At 49.0% G+C, this 18,095-nt stretch overlaps 1 protein-coding gene across 3 annotated transcripts in view; it reads right to left on the bottom strand.

Moving 5' to 3' along the window:
* arhgap21b (Rho GTPase activating protein 21b) overlaps positions 1 to 12,016 on the bottom strand; it is a 30,700-nt gene extending 18,684 nt beyond the window's left edge. For 2 of the 3 annotated variants that reach the window (XM_080837018.1, XM_080837019.1), the window contains exons 1-3: positions 11,965 to 12,016; positions 6,558 to 6,581; positions 3,289 to 4,945 (exon numbers count right to left, since the gene is read on the bottom strand). In XM_080837018.1, the coding sequence (XP_080693144.1) occupies positions 3,289 to 4,945; positions 6,558 to 6,581; positions 11,965 to 11,994 (1,711 nt within the window). In that variant the 5' untranslated portion in view covers positions 11,995 to 12,016. The remainder of the gene's footprint in view (positions 1 to 3,288; positions 4,946 to 6,557; positions 6,582 to 11,964) is intronic. The other variant, XM_080837020.1, reaches the window with a different exon arrangement.
* Positions 12,017 to 18,095: the final 6,079 nt, after the last annotated feature.

The following is an 18,095-nucleotide window of genomic DNA, read 5'->3' as shown; positions in this document are numbered from 1 at the left end:
TTAAAATACCGCTCAAATTCACCCGTAAAAATAGCTAGCAGGACATCAAGGTAGTAAGACGGCTTTCTTACTTTTAAGAGTTAGGGCAAGAGATGTTAACCGAGAACAAATCATATGCACAGAGTGCGTTAGTGTTGTGTCTGCGCCGCATTAAGGCTGAAGCTAACGTTACCTCACTGAATCAACGTCCATCTCCAAAGTCAACCCAGAAAACCATAACAGCGACCCTGCATAGCGCGACAGGGTATTAAGCCCAAATTTATTTATATTTTGCTTCAGGTGAATAAGAACCGTATAAGTTTTATTTTGATGCAAAGATTTGTACATTAGCCCATTATCTAGGCGCAGGCCTTACATTTGTGCTTATTTTTATAGGCGCACACATGGGACCATGATTTCAAATCAAGTCGCACTGCCAAAATTCCAGTCGCATATGCGACCAGATCAGTCGCACTCGCAAGCCCTGCTAAGATGGACCTACGACTGGTTTGTCTAAGATAAGCATATATCTGCAACTACAGCTAGCATCCAATTTATTTCATAGCATACATCTACATGAAAAGAAATTTAAGATTTCTTGTCACCTTTAAAGTTTGAGATTATCAGAAACTGAATAAAGGAAGAAACCAGACCTGTATACCATCTCAAAGCAAAGATACATCTCCTCTAGAGAAAGGAGAAAAAAAAGTGGCTTTGGCTAAATAAATGTCCCTATCTTCCATACATCAGACAAGTACTTAAGATTCCATACAGTCTCCTTAGCCAACCCCTGTTGTCTTCAGCAACACAAATCACATCTGACAAGACTGCCTCCACCTCACAACAGGAACAGGTCTTTTAAGGACAAGCTGCAGAGCAAACAGCAGACAAAAGCCATTAGTGCCTATCTAGGCTTGAGTGTGTACGTACTAAGGGCAGCAGTTCTACTGCGGCAGCGATTCCTAACTTAGATCTGCCGGTTGCACCTTGCCCTGAGTCGGCTCTTTGGTACCAGTATAGCTTGATGGGTGAACAGGCAAGGATATGTACCCAGAGCAGTTACAGCCAATCTGCTTTACTTTATCTGACCCCATCATGCCATTTAAAAAAACATCTATTCATATATACATTTCTGAAAAAAGATTTGCGATTAGTTAAGGTACATTGACCCGGGACACTTAGGATTCCTATAGATACGAAGACAGTAGCACACACACACACACACTAGTCAGGACACTAAGGATTTCTACAGATAAGACAACAGTAGCACACACACTAGTCTAAAACCATGACAGAGGACGCAACACTTTTTTATACCTTGTATTTTTCTGGTGCAGTGGTAAGAGATCCTACCAAAGGTTTGGCAAATGTCTTTACATGTTTTTAAAGATGTTTTCATTGTTAACTCTGGTGGAACAATTCCTGTTGGGTCTTTAAAGAGGTCCAATATGGAGTTTTTCATCCTCAAAAAACTAAAATGGTTTGAGACGTAAAACTAGGTTATTCAAAAAGCATAGCACACGGTTCATCACTGAAGCAATGCATCAAGATGCGTAGAACACTGGTGAAAATGATCTTTTCATTGTTTTTTTTTCAGAATGAGATATTATGGTTTGTCTAGACAGAGTTAAAACTAAAATTAGCCTACACATTGCACCATTAAATGAAAGTGGATAGTCCCTTCATGAGCAGTGAAGACAGTGCCAACAGTGCAGGCAAGATCACTTCACATTACAAAAAAAGCCTAAAATAATCAAAACAGTGCTCGATTCACAAGCCTGTTTTGTAGACACAAGAGCGGGTCAGTCTCAGGAAAATGGGACACCCAATTTAAGGCTAATTAAGGAGGACATGCACTTCTGTAGCGCACACACATACAGTGCAGCGCTTCACAATTAAATCTGAGCTAGCATTCACATGACGCTAAGGCTGAATCCCATTTCTCCCGCTACCCCTTCGTCTTTCCCCTTCCCCTCCGTTTTGCGCGTTCATGTGGAGCGGTAGGGTCGTCCCAATTCACGTTAAGACAGAGGGGTAGGGGAAGGGGAAGCGCTTTCTACCGCTCCAAACGAAGATTTTCCGAGGGCACACTTCAAACGGAGGGGTAGACTGATTTCCCTCAATGCATTGCGAACCCGTGATCATTAAAGAAAAAACATTGCGCGAGTCCATTTAAAAATGTCGGAAACAGCAGGGAAAGCATCACACAAATGAAAGTATTTTCTTTGTAATTCATGATTTTAAAACTTGTTTGATGAAATGTTGCATTGTGTAAATAAGAGCTGCAGGCACCATGTTTGTTTATGTCTGGTGAGTGACAGCTGTCGCTCTCCGGTAACGTAACAGCTGACGCAGCGTACTGATGACGTACTTAAGTGTTGAAGTGCTATCCCAATTCGAAGGGCTAGCGTTTCAACCCCTTCCACTACCGCTCCGTTTGAAAAAGCGAAGGCGAAGGGGTAGGGGTAAGGGTAGCGGTAGAGATGAGAAATGGGATTGGGCCTAAGAGTGTCCTCCAGCTAGCATATTTTAAACCTCTGACTAGATGAAGTGTAGCCCTTAGTAAAGCTCAAATGAAAGGCTATTGAAATGCCATCTGATTTATCCTCACTACCTGGGATGCGGGGGCACTACTACGGGATGCTACTATAAAAATCTTGAAGAAATGACTGGCGTTAACAGAAGTATGCAGAAAAAACAAGAACGTCTTGTGAAAACTAAATGCTAAAATGCCTCCTCTCTCATCAAGCCATGCAGCCTGTTGCCTCCGACTCCGACAAGCAAGCTAGAAAAGTAGTCTGGATAACATTCACTGTCAGTCCATTTCACCGCATCCATCAAGTCATTGGTGCCTATGAGGGGGAGACAGGCTTGACCCTCTTCCAGCACAGAGGCCAGCGGACAGCCACAACACCAGCCATTAATGATTGGCTATTCTGCCACCCCCCCCCCCACAAACACTACTGTCCCTCGTTTTCCCCGTCATTAGGTCTCCACATCTACACACACAGCCAAATGACTGGCCCGCCGCACACCCAGCACACAGCGCTCTGTCTTCGGTCCTTAGCCGTGGAGTCGACCCCAATGGCAGCCGCAACAGGCACGAAAGGGGGCCCTCGCTGCTTGTTGCCATGGCAACGGGAGAGCGGCACTCTCTGCTGTGTGTATGCATGCATGAATGCTATACATTAAGAGTTAGGAACATACATACACACACACATAAAGTCAATCACACATGGCAAGAGTTCAACACACACACACACACACACACACACACACACACACACACACACACACACAAAGACTCACCAATGAAGGGAATGGAGTCAAGCGACTCATCCAATGTGCTGGAGAAGGACTCATTGAGCTGCTCGCCGATCCGTCTCATCTGCACCTCACGTCGGGCGTCGTTCGGCAGCCAGCACACGCCTGGCACTCCTGCAACGCCCGCCACTCCTGTGCCCGCCTGCCCACTGGCACCTCCCTCTGCCTCGTTCACCGCCAGGATGTAGGACGGGTGCCTCAGCGGCGGGGTCCCGTTCTTCCCCATGGGAGGCTTCTCGCGCATCTTCACACCCTCTACTGGTCCGCGTCCATTAGTTGGGCCCTGCTGGTCCTGGAGGTGTGGCCTGAGAGCCCCCGCCCCTCTCTGGTGTTGCTGTCTCAGAGAGGGAGGGGTCGAAGAGCAGGAAGAGGAGCGCAGCCCCACCCCTACGTCCCTCTCTCGGTCCCTCTCTCGGCCAGTCTCTGCCGTCTCTGCTCGTGCACGCTGCTGCTGCTGCAGCTGCAGGTGGTGGGGCGGATGAGACAGGTGGCCCGCCACTCGAGGGTCTTTGGGGCCAGTTTCAGGAGTCAAGCTCATGCCCAGGCGGGAGGGTCTCTCCGTGGGAACGTTAGGAGGGGGAATGTCGGTCCGGATGCCTATCTGGGCTCTGCCGCGCATGCTGCTGTTTGGGCCGTACCCGGGCGGGCTCCGGTGCAGGAGGGCCCGTGGCGGGAGGGACTGCCTGCTGGGGCGCTGCTGAGGCTCGGCCCGTGCGTACATACGCCGATCTGCTTGCCAGGCGGCAGGCTGGTGCAGGTCCATGTGCTCGACGTAGTCCGTGGAGTGTGCGCGGGCTTTGCGGACGAGGCCGTCCTGGGACGTGCTGCGGGGCCAGTCGGGGTGGTGCCTGGCCCGCTCGGACCCGCTCATCCGGTCCTGGGAGGCGCTGCGCGGAGGTGGCGGGAGGGGGGGGCCTGCATAGGAGCGCTCATGAGACGTGCTGCGGCGCCGCAGCCTGGGGTCCCACCCGTGGGCGAGGGGAGGCGGTCCACACGCCATGGCGATATGACCGCCCTGAGTTGCCGCGCGCAGGCTGTCCAGCCGCTCCTGGATGCTGCGACCGTACGTGTGCAGCCCCTTGTTGTCGATGTACTCCCGGTAGGTCTGGTAGGAGCGCCAGTCGATGTTCTGGTGTGATCCGGGCGCGGCAGAGGCCGCCGGGTGGTAGTGGACCGGCTGCATGCCGTACGGATCGCCATGGTAAGCCGGGTAGAGGTCAGCCTTGCGGGGGTGGGGGTAGGAGGGCCGTCCGCCAGACGGCGCGCCAGGCCGGGGGCGGATCAGGACCGGATCTGGGCCCATCATCATGTAGTCAGCCCTGTGGCCGGGGCCAGGGTGGCCCATGTGGCCGTCGGGCGGCACCACCACCGTCCGCACGCCACTCTCGCTGCACACGCACACGGCCGTCTGTGCCTTGGGCATGGGCATGGGAGGTGGAGGGGAGGGTGGCACAGGAATCTCCACACGGTAGCCCAGCTCTGGTGGCAGCCCCCCCGGGGATGGGCTCTCGGTCGCCTGGGCCATCCCTGAGGGGGGCTTAGAGTCTACTCTGGGGTAGCATACGGGGGGCGGCTGAGGGATGTGACGTGCGTTTCCGCTGTAGGGGTCGTGACCTTTAAGGTAGGCATCTTGGGAGTAGGCCTGCAAGACACAAGGAAGAGATTCAGATTAGGGGTCCACCTAAGATTAGCAGCACATCTTCGGTTTGTAACAGCAATAACTACTTTTGTGTGTGTGCGTGTGTGCGTGTGTGCGTGTGTGCGTGTGTGCGTGTGTGCGTGTGTGCGTGTGTGCGTGTGTGCGTGTGTGCAGGCATGTGTGGTTGAGAAAGCAAGCAAGAGTCTATGCATGTGAGTGGGTGGATAATTTGTGCTTCAGCTTGTGAGTGGGAGTTTTACAGGTCAAGAGCAAAGACTTGTGCTCAGTTGCACCATGTGGGAGAAATTCGAGGAGATCACTACAGTATGGACACCACAAAACACAAAAGCATAGAGCTCATATACCACACAGATGAAGACATAACCAACCTAAAATGTAAAACCTTCCCGTATGGAAATGTTTTGAAGGTATACAAGTAAATCAGACGACAGCAATAACAACAGTGAGAACAGATAATCAACACGGAGCGACGGCCCTGTGGTAATGAGCTGCGGTGCTCGATAAGAGCTGGAAATAGCAGCCGTGGGTGAGATATGGATCAGAGGGATCTCCTCGCTGATAGGGCTCTGCTTCCTGTCAAACCTAATCACAGTAAAGCAAGTCAGGTGACCAGTGCCATGAACCGGAGGAGCAACAGATGTCAATCTAGAGGGGAAAAAGCTAAGCAAATAAAGGAAAGAAGCCAGGAGCGTGGGATTTAAAAGAAAAAAAAAAGAAAAAGGTAGGGAGGAGGAGTCGGTTCCAGACTTCAGGCGTTGACCCACCGGCGGAGTGACGGCACGCGATCGCAGGCTGATGGAGGCCAGGCGTGGCCGTCTGCCCACGGTCGCTACGGCGCTGAACCGGACCTCGGTGATCATGCTGGCGGTGTGTGCAACAGCCTCTCGAAAGTCACATGCTAACTCGGTTCAACTCATGCTCAAACGGCACGACCACTAAATCTGCACGTGGAATAGCTAAAGGGCTCCAGTCCTGAAAGCTTATCATGTCTCGACTATGCGACGACAATGTTTCCAGCTGACGCCGCCGTCACAGCAAGCAGTGGACTTTAGCTCCTGCTCACCTGTAGTGCAGGATTGCAGATCTTACGTATGCCAGTGCACGACTGCTGGGCCCCTATCAGCTGGAGGGAACTTTACTCCTCCCCAGATTACCAGTCACAGTCGAACATTTGTGCAGAACAACCAGGTCAAAGGTCCTTACGAGGGTGTGGGAGAGAGAGATCACAACAAATTAAGAAACGAGCGGAAAAAAAGAGCACAAAGAAAGAAAGAAAGGGGCGAGGCATTTCAATGTGCCAGCTGAATTCAGCTCAGCTGCTAAACTCCCTAAATCAAACAGGTACCAGTGCTACTGCACCGCTACGATCGCTAGGCAACATGCACCACGGTGACATGCAACATGGCAACAGCACTGGCCACACGCAACAAACAAGGTAGGGGAGCACACTTTGACAGCACAGACAGAGAGACAGACAGGATCACGGTCAGTTTCCTCAAACGAATGCACAGGCATGCATGACATGACGTGACGGCCACGGGAAGAGACGAGAGAATAGCCAGACGTCAAGTCCGCCGACTGCCAGTGAGCTTACCAGACTAGTGATCCCCCGTGACAGCTGCCATCAATGCATCGCAGCCATGGTGAAGAAGGGAGAGAGGAGAGGAGAGTAAGAGAGCACATACAGAGAATCGACACACATCACAGAGAAGACTGACAGGAGAGAGATAGAGAGAGAAAGAGAGAGCGAGCGAGCGCGTAGGTCGGCGTTATCCTGTGGCACTGACACACTGTGTGCTAAAAATACACCGGAGCTGCTGCTGCTGCTGACGACGTGCTCACTGCTGCTGCCGATGTGCTCACTGCTGCCTGCTGCCTGCTGCCTGCTGCTCTGACTCCTCAGAGAAGACGGTGAGAGGCAACAGAAAACGTGCAGGTATGCGGGATGCCGCTCACACGTTAGCGTTGATGCCACCTGCTCTTCCTCTGTGTGGCCAGGAGAGCTTGAGGCGGAGGTGGGGGCAGAACAGCAGCCACAGCGTGCCTGCTGCCGCTGAGGGGAGCGCTCACCATCCTTCTCTCTCTCTCTCTCTCCCTCATTCACCCTCTCTCTCTCTCTCTCTCTCTCTCTCTCTCTCTCTCTCTCTCTCTCTCTCTCTCTCTCTCTCTCTCTCTCTCTCTCTCTCTCTCTCTCTCTCTCTCGCACTGTCTGCAGCCAGATTAACCCGCACACACTCACTTGCTGCTCTCCCTCACTACCCCCCTCTTTCTCCCTCGCTCACGCTCACACACTCGCACACACACACACACACACACACACACACGCACAAACACACACACACGCGCACACACACACAGACGCCCCTTGAGCCTGTTTCTACTTCTCCCTCTCCCTCTCTGGAGAGCTGCAACCACTCACATGACGGAAGCAGCAGCTGCTTGATTATACATTCAGCTCAGATGGCACAGCAACCTCCTCCTCCTCCCTCCCTCCATCTATCCATCCATCCCTCCTCCCTTTTACCTCCTTCCCTCCCTCTCCCAGTCATCAGCACTGACTTGTCCAAAACATGAAGCAGTCATCTGACGCCAGCTCAGCTCAGCTCATCCACACCCACGCATCATCACCGCAGCCTGTGGCTCCAGTTCACCGTGTACATTCGAGTGTGAGTGTGAGTGTGAGTGTGTGTGTGTGTCTGTCCCCTCCTCCCAACCTGCTAATGTCACCCTGGAGAGTCCCCACTGTCCTAATCCTCCAGTCCAGCGACCACCCCCACCCCCACATGGCCAGGCCACATCAGCAGCCCCTTACGATTACAAACCCCCATCCCTTCCCCCATACACACACACACACACACACACAGCAGGGTGTGGAGGCACTGGTACCACAGCAACAGATGTGAATGGACACAAGGAGGAGAACAGGAGGATTTACACAAGAGGATATTTTTTGAGTAAATTCTTTTTTTGTAATTCCCAAGGCAACATCAACAACGGTGGTGCAATATTTGTTTTGTCATTTAAATTCCTTTTTCCACATCGTCTTTTTTATGGCTAATTTCCTCTGGGCAGCCTTCGTCTCAGCATCCATTCCTCTTTGTGACAGGCAGGAGCCTGGGGTCAATTAGAGCCCAGCTTAGAGACGTGTCCGGCTCAGCCCACAGACACTTCTCCTATCGATCACTCACAAATGGACGGAGATTCTCAATGCTGGCTGGGCCGCATTGATCGAATGTCCAAGGTCTGCCCCTTCACATCATTCATTAATAAAACAAAGGGCGTTGTCAATGACCTAAAAACACCTACGGATAGTCCATTTGCACCGACCTCCTCTCTCTCGGTGCAGCCTGGTGTGGAGGCAGCGCCACTAACCTTGGCTAGGTATGATTCCGTGAGAAGGACTATATTTAGCAAGCGAGGAAGCAATGGATTTTTTGATACATAATCGACAGCTCAGATGCCCTGAGTTTGTGCCCCTCTAATGCCCTGAGTTTGTGCCCCACTGATGCCCTGAGTTTGTGGCCCTCTGATGCCCTGAGTTTGTGGCCCTCTGATGCCCTGAGTTTGTGGCCCTCTGATGCCCTGAGTTTGTGGCCCTCTGATGCCCTGAGTTTGTGACCCTCTGATGCCCTGAGTTTGTGCCCCTCTAATGCCCTGAGTTTGTGCCCCTCTGATGCCCTGAGTTTGTGCCCCTCTGATGCCCTGAGTTTGTGGCCCTCTGGTGCCCTGAGTTTGTGGCCCTCTGATGCCCTGAGTTTGTGATCCTCTGATGCCCTGAGTTTGTGCCCCTCTAATGCCCTGAGTTTGTGACCCTCTGATGCCCTGAGTTTGTGCCCCTCATAAATGCAACATTAAGCTGGAGATCAGAGATCTGTCCTGTCTCAGCGGGGGGGTGGGGGAGGATTTGGCAGAGCCCTGTGTATGACACAGAAAAGAAGCTTTGGCCGTGATCAAACCCCTTTCCCCCAACAAATCTGCTTCTCCTTGTGCTTCTTCATCCCGCTACTCAAACAGATGTTTGCAAGGGGACGGGGAAAAAGGTAGCTTCAATGTCCCTAACGGGAGAAGGGGGTTGGGAGGGTGAAACTATAGGAAATTACACCCCAATGCCCTCCAGTGTGCAGTCACCACACCCAAACAAACAAACCTGGGGGCGATCTCTCACATTAGGGCCGCCATGCCACACTGAGCAGCCATGCTTTCAACTGCAACAGTTAGAGATTCGCCTGGCAATCACTAAATTGTATCAAGCAAAACGAAAACTGTCCGGGACAAATTGCACAACAACAACAAGTCTCAGAACAGCCTTATAGAAATGATGAGAGTAGAAATGATGAGAACTGAAAAGAGGTAGAGGAAGCGGGAGCAGAAAGCGTGGCGTTCTTCCTCCTCGGCAGCACAGAGCTTCAGCCATGTAAATAGCAGGTAATGTTGCTGAGCATTAACTATAGATGGGCTTGAACACTGCACATACACTTCCACAGTAGTATGGGCTTAAAACCTGACCATATACTTCCACAGTAGTATGGGCTTAAACACTGCACACACACTTCCACAGTAGTATGGGCTTTAACACTGCCCATATACCTTCACAGTAGTGTGAGCTTAAACACTGCATACACTTCCACAGTAATATGGGTTTAAACACTGCACATAAACTTCCACAGTAGTATGGGCCGTCACATGTTACTAGGCTTAAAACCTCTGGGCAATGCTGCATGCAGGCAGGTGAGTTAGAAAGAAAAGTAAAGGGGGAAGAAAAGAAAAACGATACATTTAAAAAAGGAAAAAGAGAGAGCACTAAACTTTCTCCACTCCCCTGCTGTGTCCACTTTAGGAGCAATACAGCAGGATCTTGGCTAGTAGCCAGAATGATGGCTCACAAAGTATGTGAGAGTGATTTTTTTATTCTATTAATAGCCGTTTTAATAACCGTTTGTGGAGGCAGTTACTCCGGGCTCCTTGCAACATGGCCGACAACCTACCCCACTGGCACAGACCTGTTGTGTTGGCTTAAGACTTTGTGTGACCCCAGTTACTGAGTAGACCAACTCAGTAACTGGGGTCACACAAAGTCTTAAGGGGACAGCTGGCTACCGCTTAAAGAGGCAGAGTGGCCTAAGTAGGACGGGCTGTTTTTTTTTTAAAAGTCTATCTCTGCAAAAAGAAAGAAAGGAGACATTACGCACAGACAGACTTGGAGGCCAGACGGATCCCAGTGAGTGCAGCTGGGATTCATCAGTGGTCTGGGGCCGAAAGGCTGCGCAGGTGTGCACCTGCGGGGGCAATGCAAGATTGTTTGTCTGCTACGGACCAAAACAAGACTGCATATCTGTGAAAACTAGCCATTCACTGGCACCACACTGTGCTTTCAGCGGAAAGTTAAAGAGATGGATGAGAAATGTTCATGAGAACAGCGAGAACGTTTAAGAGATGGATGAGAAATGTTCATGAGAACAACGAGAGCCGTAGCTCTGTCGGGTTGGCGTCCCAGTTTTACAGTCAGTATTTCAAAGGGGACAGCATGGAGTTGGTAAACATCTCAGGCACAACACCTTCCCATGCTACGACTTCAAGTGCTAACCTGAGAAATGGAGCTCAAACAGACAGTATACATCCAATATACAAACTGTATTAAAGACTTAAAGGCTCAAACAGGCTCAGTGCCCTCAAGGTACAGTCCAGGATTCTAGTGTTGTTGGTATTTGATCAAATGACAGCCCTCCTTTTCGTGTTCCTGACACTGTGTTGATTTGCTACAATGGTGTATGGCTCTGTCCAAGCGAAGAAAATTCGCTAAATTTGACCAAAAGTAATTCTCTGAGGATAGGCGTATGCCCATGTACCCCAGTCTCTGAGGATGGGCATATGCCCATGTACCAGGCTCCCGCTGGCATCACCCTCACAGCCGTGATGGCCTGTCATGGGCACATCACAACTAGCAGGTCAAACAGCAGTGGAGTTGCGCATGGCTGGGATGCCGTGATTAGAAGCAGTTCTCACTGGTTTCAGAAATGAGTCTCTTCACTTCACTCTGATCTAAGAGGCACTACAGTGAGGTGTTAAAGTGAGTCTGTCAAAAGCCTGGGTAACCAGAGATGTGAACGTTGCATAATAACATAACAGCCTTTCTGAATTTTATTCCAGCTGTTTTGAATAAAGAGAAATACTTTTTCCTCAAACACTTTTCTGTTCACATTCTCTACCTCTCTAAATTTCCATGGCTTCAGAGAGTTAAGTGCACAAAATTGACGTGAGACCAAAGCAGCCATTTATCAAGATGAAGATATTCCTAATGAAGATACAGTGCGGACATGCACGTACTGCTGGGAGGACGTACAGAAAAAGAAATAACTGAAAACACATTTATGTAACCGAAAAACAGGGTTTGCAATTTTGGAGTGACTGCGAGGCAACAAAAAGGCATTGTGGAGAATCAGCAAAACACCCGCTGAAACAGGCCGTTAACTTCTGGGGAAAGAAATGACGTGATGTGCATCATGAGACGAGGGGGAAAAGAGAGCGCAAAAAGTTTTTCGAGCATCGATATGTAGTGGAGCGTTCTGCAGCAGCACCCAGATCGAGGTCAGCTGTGATTGAGCTCCAGTGCTGAAGGACAGCCTGCAGTGGCCTGGTTAGGAGCCCCAGATACTGCGCTCAGAGGTGCAGGGAGGGGGGGGGGGGGGGGGGGGGGGGGGGGGGGGGGGGGAGAGCATGTCTAAGATGTTCTAGAACACTCCAGACAAGAGCAGGCCACCGCAGTGTCCTTCAAGGTTGGAGGCCACTCGGGAAGCATTATGACATGGGCTTTAGAGTATTTTACAAGGGTTTAGAGGAAGGGCTACAGACTGTGCAGTAAGCTGAAAGACTGGCTGAGAGCAGCATTATTATATGATGTTCGAAAGCTTTGCACAAATAGCGAGACAAAATGCCAGTAAAAATGGCAATTCAACCCGCCTTTTTCAAAAACAGGACTGCGACTGCATTTCTGTAAAACTCACCAGCTGCAGAATGTCCTCATCCTTTGGCATAACACAGAGCTCCAGGAATGCTTCGCTGCAACACACGACAGGAAATAACAATCACTGGATGCCTCCACAGTGTCAAAAGGAAAATAAACATGTTGAATGCAAGTTGTTTAGGCTTCTTACCTGTTCTGAATCAAGGCGATCACCTGCGAGTACGTCTTGCCAATGATACTTTCCCCATTCACTTTGACTATACGGTCTCCTACAGGGAGAGAAAACAAGTGACAGATTCTGCGTCAAGTGGCGTTGCAAAGCAAGACAATGCCATCTGTGCAGTGAGGAACAATGACAGCCACGTGAGGTAGTCGGCTTCCCTTTGAAACTTTGTGAACTGAACCAATAGCAACAGAGTAAGAAATCCGAGTGTCTGTCTGTGCCTCCTTCTGTTATATGTACAATGCCACTTGAAAGTATGTGAACCCCTTGAGCACTTAAGAGTTTTCTGGTGTAGTTTTTTGGCTACTCAAACAATTCCCTCTAAACAAGTACATGCAAATGATAGGTTGATATTTCATCTATGGAAAATTGGTGATGAAAAAAATGAAAAATCCACAGAAAACTCTTAAGTGCTCTAGGGGTTCACATACTTTCAAGTGGCACTGTATATGTTTACTGTGTGTGTGTGTGTGTGTGTGTGTGTGTGTAATGTAGTGGCTGTAAATGTGGGCAGCAGATTGAAAAAGAGGTACAACACATGGGAATGTTGCCTACGCACAAACTAGTGGCAATGAGAGACAGGTTGAGCATTGTGTGTGTGTGTGTGTGTGTGTGTGTGTGTGTGTGTGTGTGTGTGTGTGTGTGTGTGTGTGTGTGTGTGTGTGTGTGTGTGTTACCTGTGCAGAGACCAGCTCCATTTGCTGGTCCTCCCTCCTTCACTTGCTTCACAAAGATTGTGTCCATTGGCTCCAGCCTGTTCCGCTGTCTCCCTGGCAACCAGAAAGCAGCAGTGTCACAAGCAGCCACCATCACACAGCTGTGAATAACTGAAGGGTCATGTGACCGAATGACAGGGGCACAAATACATTTCTCATTGTTTACCAATTCACAACAAGCCCATCATTGAATGGCGAATGCCACAACAAGCACACTGGTTTAACACAATGAATGAACCCAAACAGTGGAACATGCATAGTTGTGGAATCCGTTTCCACAAATTCCGAAGTGTTTCAAGACTCCCTCCCTCAGTAGCCTCTTCGTGTCCCCTGACAAACTTCACTTCCATGTGCAAAAAAAAAGCAAAAAACTAAGCTCGGCCAATATTTATAACAGGCAGACTTGAAGGGCTGGTCAAGAAAACCACATGACTCTTCAGGTGTCATCTTTATACTTCAACAAATAAATATAGTTAATAGTTTTCCCCAATTCAAACCAGTCCCTTTTCAAAGATGCTACTTAGACTGCCCCTGCAGGCGGGTCCAGCATGAGCTCAGCCCTCACAAGGTGTTCAAACCTGATCTGCATCTTAAGGGACCAAGGAACGATTGCATGAATTTGGCCTCGGAATTGTTCTTGGACTCTCTTTAGAGTTGTGGTGTGAAATGAAACAGAGAAAATCTGAGCGAGGAAAGAAAGAAAGAAAGAAAGAAAGAAAGAAAGAAAGAGAGAGAGAGAGAGAGAGAGAGACGGGTAAAGAAGTGGTTGTTACGGAGTGTTTTCATGTTTCTTTTTTTGTTTTTTTAATGAGTGAGACAATGAGTTGAGAGAAGCTTATAAATACAGGCAGGAGTAATAAAGAGGTTAGGGACACACTCATCCTGCCAGCTTGGCTTCTTGAGCTGTGCTGCATGAATGGGGGTTGGCATCTAGTGGACCTGTTTGCTTATTCTACCCTGTCTCCTAGCAGCTGTCTTCATGAGGAGTGTGTGTGTGGGGCGGGGGGGGGGGATAAAAGCTGGGAAGAGTGTGGAGGGCATGGTACTATTGGAAAGAAAGAAAAAAAAAAGCATAAGCACTCACATGTGCATTGTTATGGTATTACGTAACATTGTTTCAGTCATATGCCTAAGCAGATTCAAATCCCTATACCTGATGGATCACACGAAATATCCAACCACAAGATCAGTGAAGGTGGAAAACAGGGTTTTTATGCTTAAAGACAATGGGCTCTGCTGGGTAGCTGCCATTTGTGAATTATGGGCTTGCGTACGAAGTCTGAGGCAGCCCTCAGGCACATTCACGTGTGTATGTGTGCTCGCCCGTGCGTGTTTGTCTGTGCGTATGTGTTGTGCGTTTCTGCACGTGTGTATGAGTGAGCAAGAGAGAGAGCAAGAGAGAGAGAGCTAGAGTGTGGGTGGATGCTCGATGTAGCCTCAAGAAGAGCTGCCGTCGAGTCGAGAAGAGTGAGAGGGCAAAGAGGTAGAGAGGGAAGGAAAAACAACAACGACAACAACAACAAAAACCACAGAGGTTGTGAAGCCTGTGTATTGTGTTATTCAGAATCACTTACGAGGTCATTACTCCTCGTGACAAGGTCACTGGGTTTACAGGACATCACGTCTTAGTTATGTGCTAAAATACACAAAACCTCAGAGCACCATTTAACACTTACATACTCAGTAAGTAAACAAATAAGACACATGGGAGCCTGAGTGCATACTGTCTCTTCATTACATAACAGCTGAATCATACAACACAGTGACCGATGCCCACACCTCCCTGCCTGAGTCGATGAACCCCCCCCCCCCCCAACACAGTGAACTATGCCCGCACCTTCCTGAGCCGATGGTGCTGTTTTGCTTGGCAGCAATTTTTCCCCCAAAATTCCACCCACCCCCCCCCCCCCCCCAGATGCCATGTTAAGGATTTTACATTTTTGTGGATAATGTTTCTATGGTCTTACCATGATAAGCTAAATTAAAGGGCCATATAACCAAATGAGTTCATTACAAATTAAAGCAGGGCATAGGCTATTGAGCTTTTACACTGATTCTCCATCAACCTAATTTACCCTGGCCTATGTAATAATCTGGGTGTGGCCTTGCAACCTCATGATTTGGGAGGCGTGTCACTGGATGAGGCAACAGTAAGGGAGAATGGAGGCAGGAGATGGTGGTCCCATGCAAGGCTATGAAATCAGTTCACAGTCCAGAAAGACACAAATGCTTTAGGGAATAGAGCCTGGGAAGCTAGGATCAACACTATGAACTAGGCAACAGCAGTCTCACTAGGCAACTCGGACCAAACAAGTTGAACCTGCATGAGGGTGACTCCCCCTATTACAGAGAGAAAAAAAAAATCTATTAAATCATTAGTATAATGATGATAAAGAATATTTTATATTCCTTTGAAAGTCTAGGGTTCATAATAATTCATTTTATTTTTAACGCACTTTTCATTCCAAAGAATCTCAGAGTGCCTATTAGAAATTAACTATAATAATACAATACAATTTAAAAAAAAATAAAAATTGTTAACATAAGCATAACAGAAAAGATTTAACACAAGGCCAGAAATGCCTTCTTGAATAAAAAAGTTTTAAGTCCAGCTTTAAAGGAGTCCAGCGTCTGCGTTGCACTTAGGTGGTCAGGGAGGCTGTTCCATAAGTGTGGCGCTGCCGAGCAAAAGGCCTGGTCGCCCATGGTGCAGAGCTTGGTTTTGGGGACGCGGAGGAGCGAGCTGTTTGAAGACCTGAGGGTGCAGGTGGAGTTTTGGGGAGTAATTCATTCTTGCAGGTAGGGAGGTGCATGTCCATTTATGCATGTATGGGTGATTATAAGGACTTTGTAGGAAAGAGACAGGGAGCCAGTGCAGTGAGTGTAATATTGGTGTTATGTGCTCATATTTCCGGACCTTCATCAGAATCCTGGCAGCGCAGTTTAGGATGTATTGCAGCTTCTGGATGTTCTTGCCAGTGATCCCATAGAAAAGTGAATTACAATAGTCCACACCAGTTTGTGTGTGTGTGTCTGGGTGCAAAGTACTTTCACTGTGTGACCAGGCAGTTTTCAAAACAGGGAGTGCTGAGCACTAGTCTAAGATATTAAACAAGTCTGTGAACCGGTGACAGATGTCATGGATGGCTTTTGGAAGTTAATTTAGATGCTGTCCAATGACCCTGTGTGCTGTGCTGGGTTCAAAACCACTGGATGTGCCCTAAACTCCTGAGATTTGTTAATTTGCTCATCGTCTCAGACGGCATCTTTGATATGTCGGTTTCACTCACACAACCGAGAATGCGACCGAAATGTATTGCTTTGCTTGATATTCTAAGGTTCTGTACAATTTTGCATGTAACCGTACCATATAGGTTTTTCTGCATTGCAGAGACCATTGGGTCCTAGATTCTGTATTGAGAAGCCCAGTGCCGCCACACCACCACACACTGGTCAAAGTCACGACCTGCTTGTAGGCCGAGCTCAAACCAGGTCAGCTCCTGATGTACTAATAAAGCAGTGGAGCATTTCAGGCCTCTCTGATGTTGCAACGGGTGGCCTGCTGCTGCCTCTTAACCAACTCATCCCCCCAGCAGAGGGCGCCATCCCCTAATGTGTGAGCTTGCGTGGCTGTGAACAGAGACGACAACGCATCAGGGCACTCGGGTCAGGCACCTGTAAAAGCCCACCTCTGACCCTGGCCGACAGGCACGCTTTCACCCCCGGGAGCAGCTGTGGAGCCCTGGGCCATGTTAGCAGCAGCCCCATGGCTACATTGTTGGCTCCATTTTGCTTTGGGAAGCAGAAGCTGCCTGCTGTGCGTGCGAGACAAAGGGATTCCCCAGTATTCACACTGCCCTGGGATTCCCTCCGTGTCAGCTGAATCGCAGAGGAGAAAAGCGCTGTGGCCACTCATGCCTGCGTGGACGCAGAGGAGAAAAGCGCTATGGCCACTCATGCCTGCATGGACGCAGAGGAGAAAAGCGCTATGGCCACTCATGCCTGCGTGGACGCAGAGGAGAAAAGCGCTATGGCCACTCATGCCTGCGTGGACGCAGAGGAGAAAAGCGATGTGGCCACCTACGCCTGCGTGGACGACCACTGCATGGGTCGCAGCCTAGAGATCAACCTGTTAGTGGCCAGGAGTTGGACACAGGGCTGTGATAACCGCATTACTGCAGTCCTGCGATGCATACTGCAGGGTTGAGGCCCTTACAGCAGTCACAGCATTTTTTTTTCCGGTCAAGGTTACAGGAGTACATATGATATAAGAAATAATAATAATCGACTGCCTTCAATCTTATGTTCAAAAAAGGTTCTGGAGAAACAAGACACTTCAGTTTGCTGGTCACTTGCAAGGGGATCTATTAAACACAGGGGGACTCTCACAGAAGCTCTGTGAAAAAGTTTGGCAGCATGGATAAAGCCTCATAACTCAAAACATGATGGGGACCAACAGCCAACATGAAATGTGTTAAATGTAATTTCAAACAGGTTTGGGGTCACCAACAATTTAATTTCATGGTTACTGAAAGACTGGGGAGACTATGTGTCTTTAAAAGTGATAGCCCCATAACTATAAGCCCTGAAAGAAAAAAAAAACACTCTTGTCAACTGTCCACACTGGACACAAACCAAACTATGGTGATTCACCAATGAAAACCACCACCCCCCCCCCCCACACACACACACACACAGGAAGACCGCCTACGGTAGTGCTACAGAGGCACGTGCTGACCTTAACAAATCTATCCGTATCACACTCAATACACTGATGTAAATCAGAATACAATGAAATAACGCTTGCGTACAGACCATGTAAAGAAAACGCTGACCTCACAGAACCTTGGCCTGACACTACGCTGGCATACCCACAGACACACCCACAGCGACCCACAGACACAGGTGTAACCACAGACACAGAAGTACCCACAGACACAGACGTACCCACAGACACAGACGTACCCACAGACACAGACGTACCCACTCCCCTGCTGTTGCCACAATGACCATCCCAATCCAAATGAGTGTTTCAATTAAGCCCCCCTTAAGTATTTCAAGAGAATGTTCAGGGTTCAATTCTAGATCCACATCCACTGTAGGTACTTTCCCAGAGTTCTGGACCTATCAGGTGGAGCTTGCAAAAGTGTTCCTTTCGGATTGTTCAGCTGCAAGTAGAAAATGGCACCTTTTGAAAACCAACAAGGAACAAGACTAAAAATAAAGGCAATT

This window comes from Sprattus sprattus (assembly GCF_963457725.1).
Source record: "Sprattus sprattus genome assembly, chromosome: 4".
In the NCBI taxonomy this organism is placed as follows: Eukaryota; Metazoa; Chordata; class Actinopteri; order Clupeiformes; family Clupeidae; genus Sprattus; species Sprattus sprattus.
Note: the sequence above shows the minus strand (reverse complement) of the source record. Positions and strands in the feature narration are given on the sequence as shown.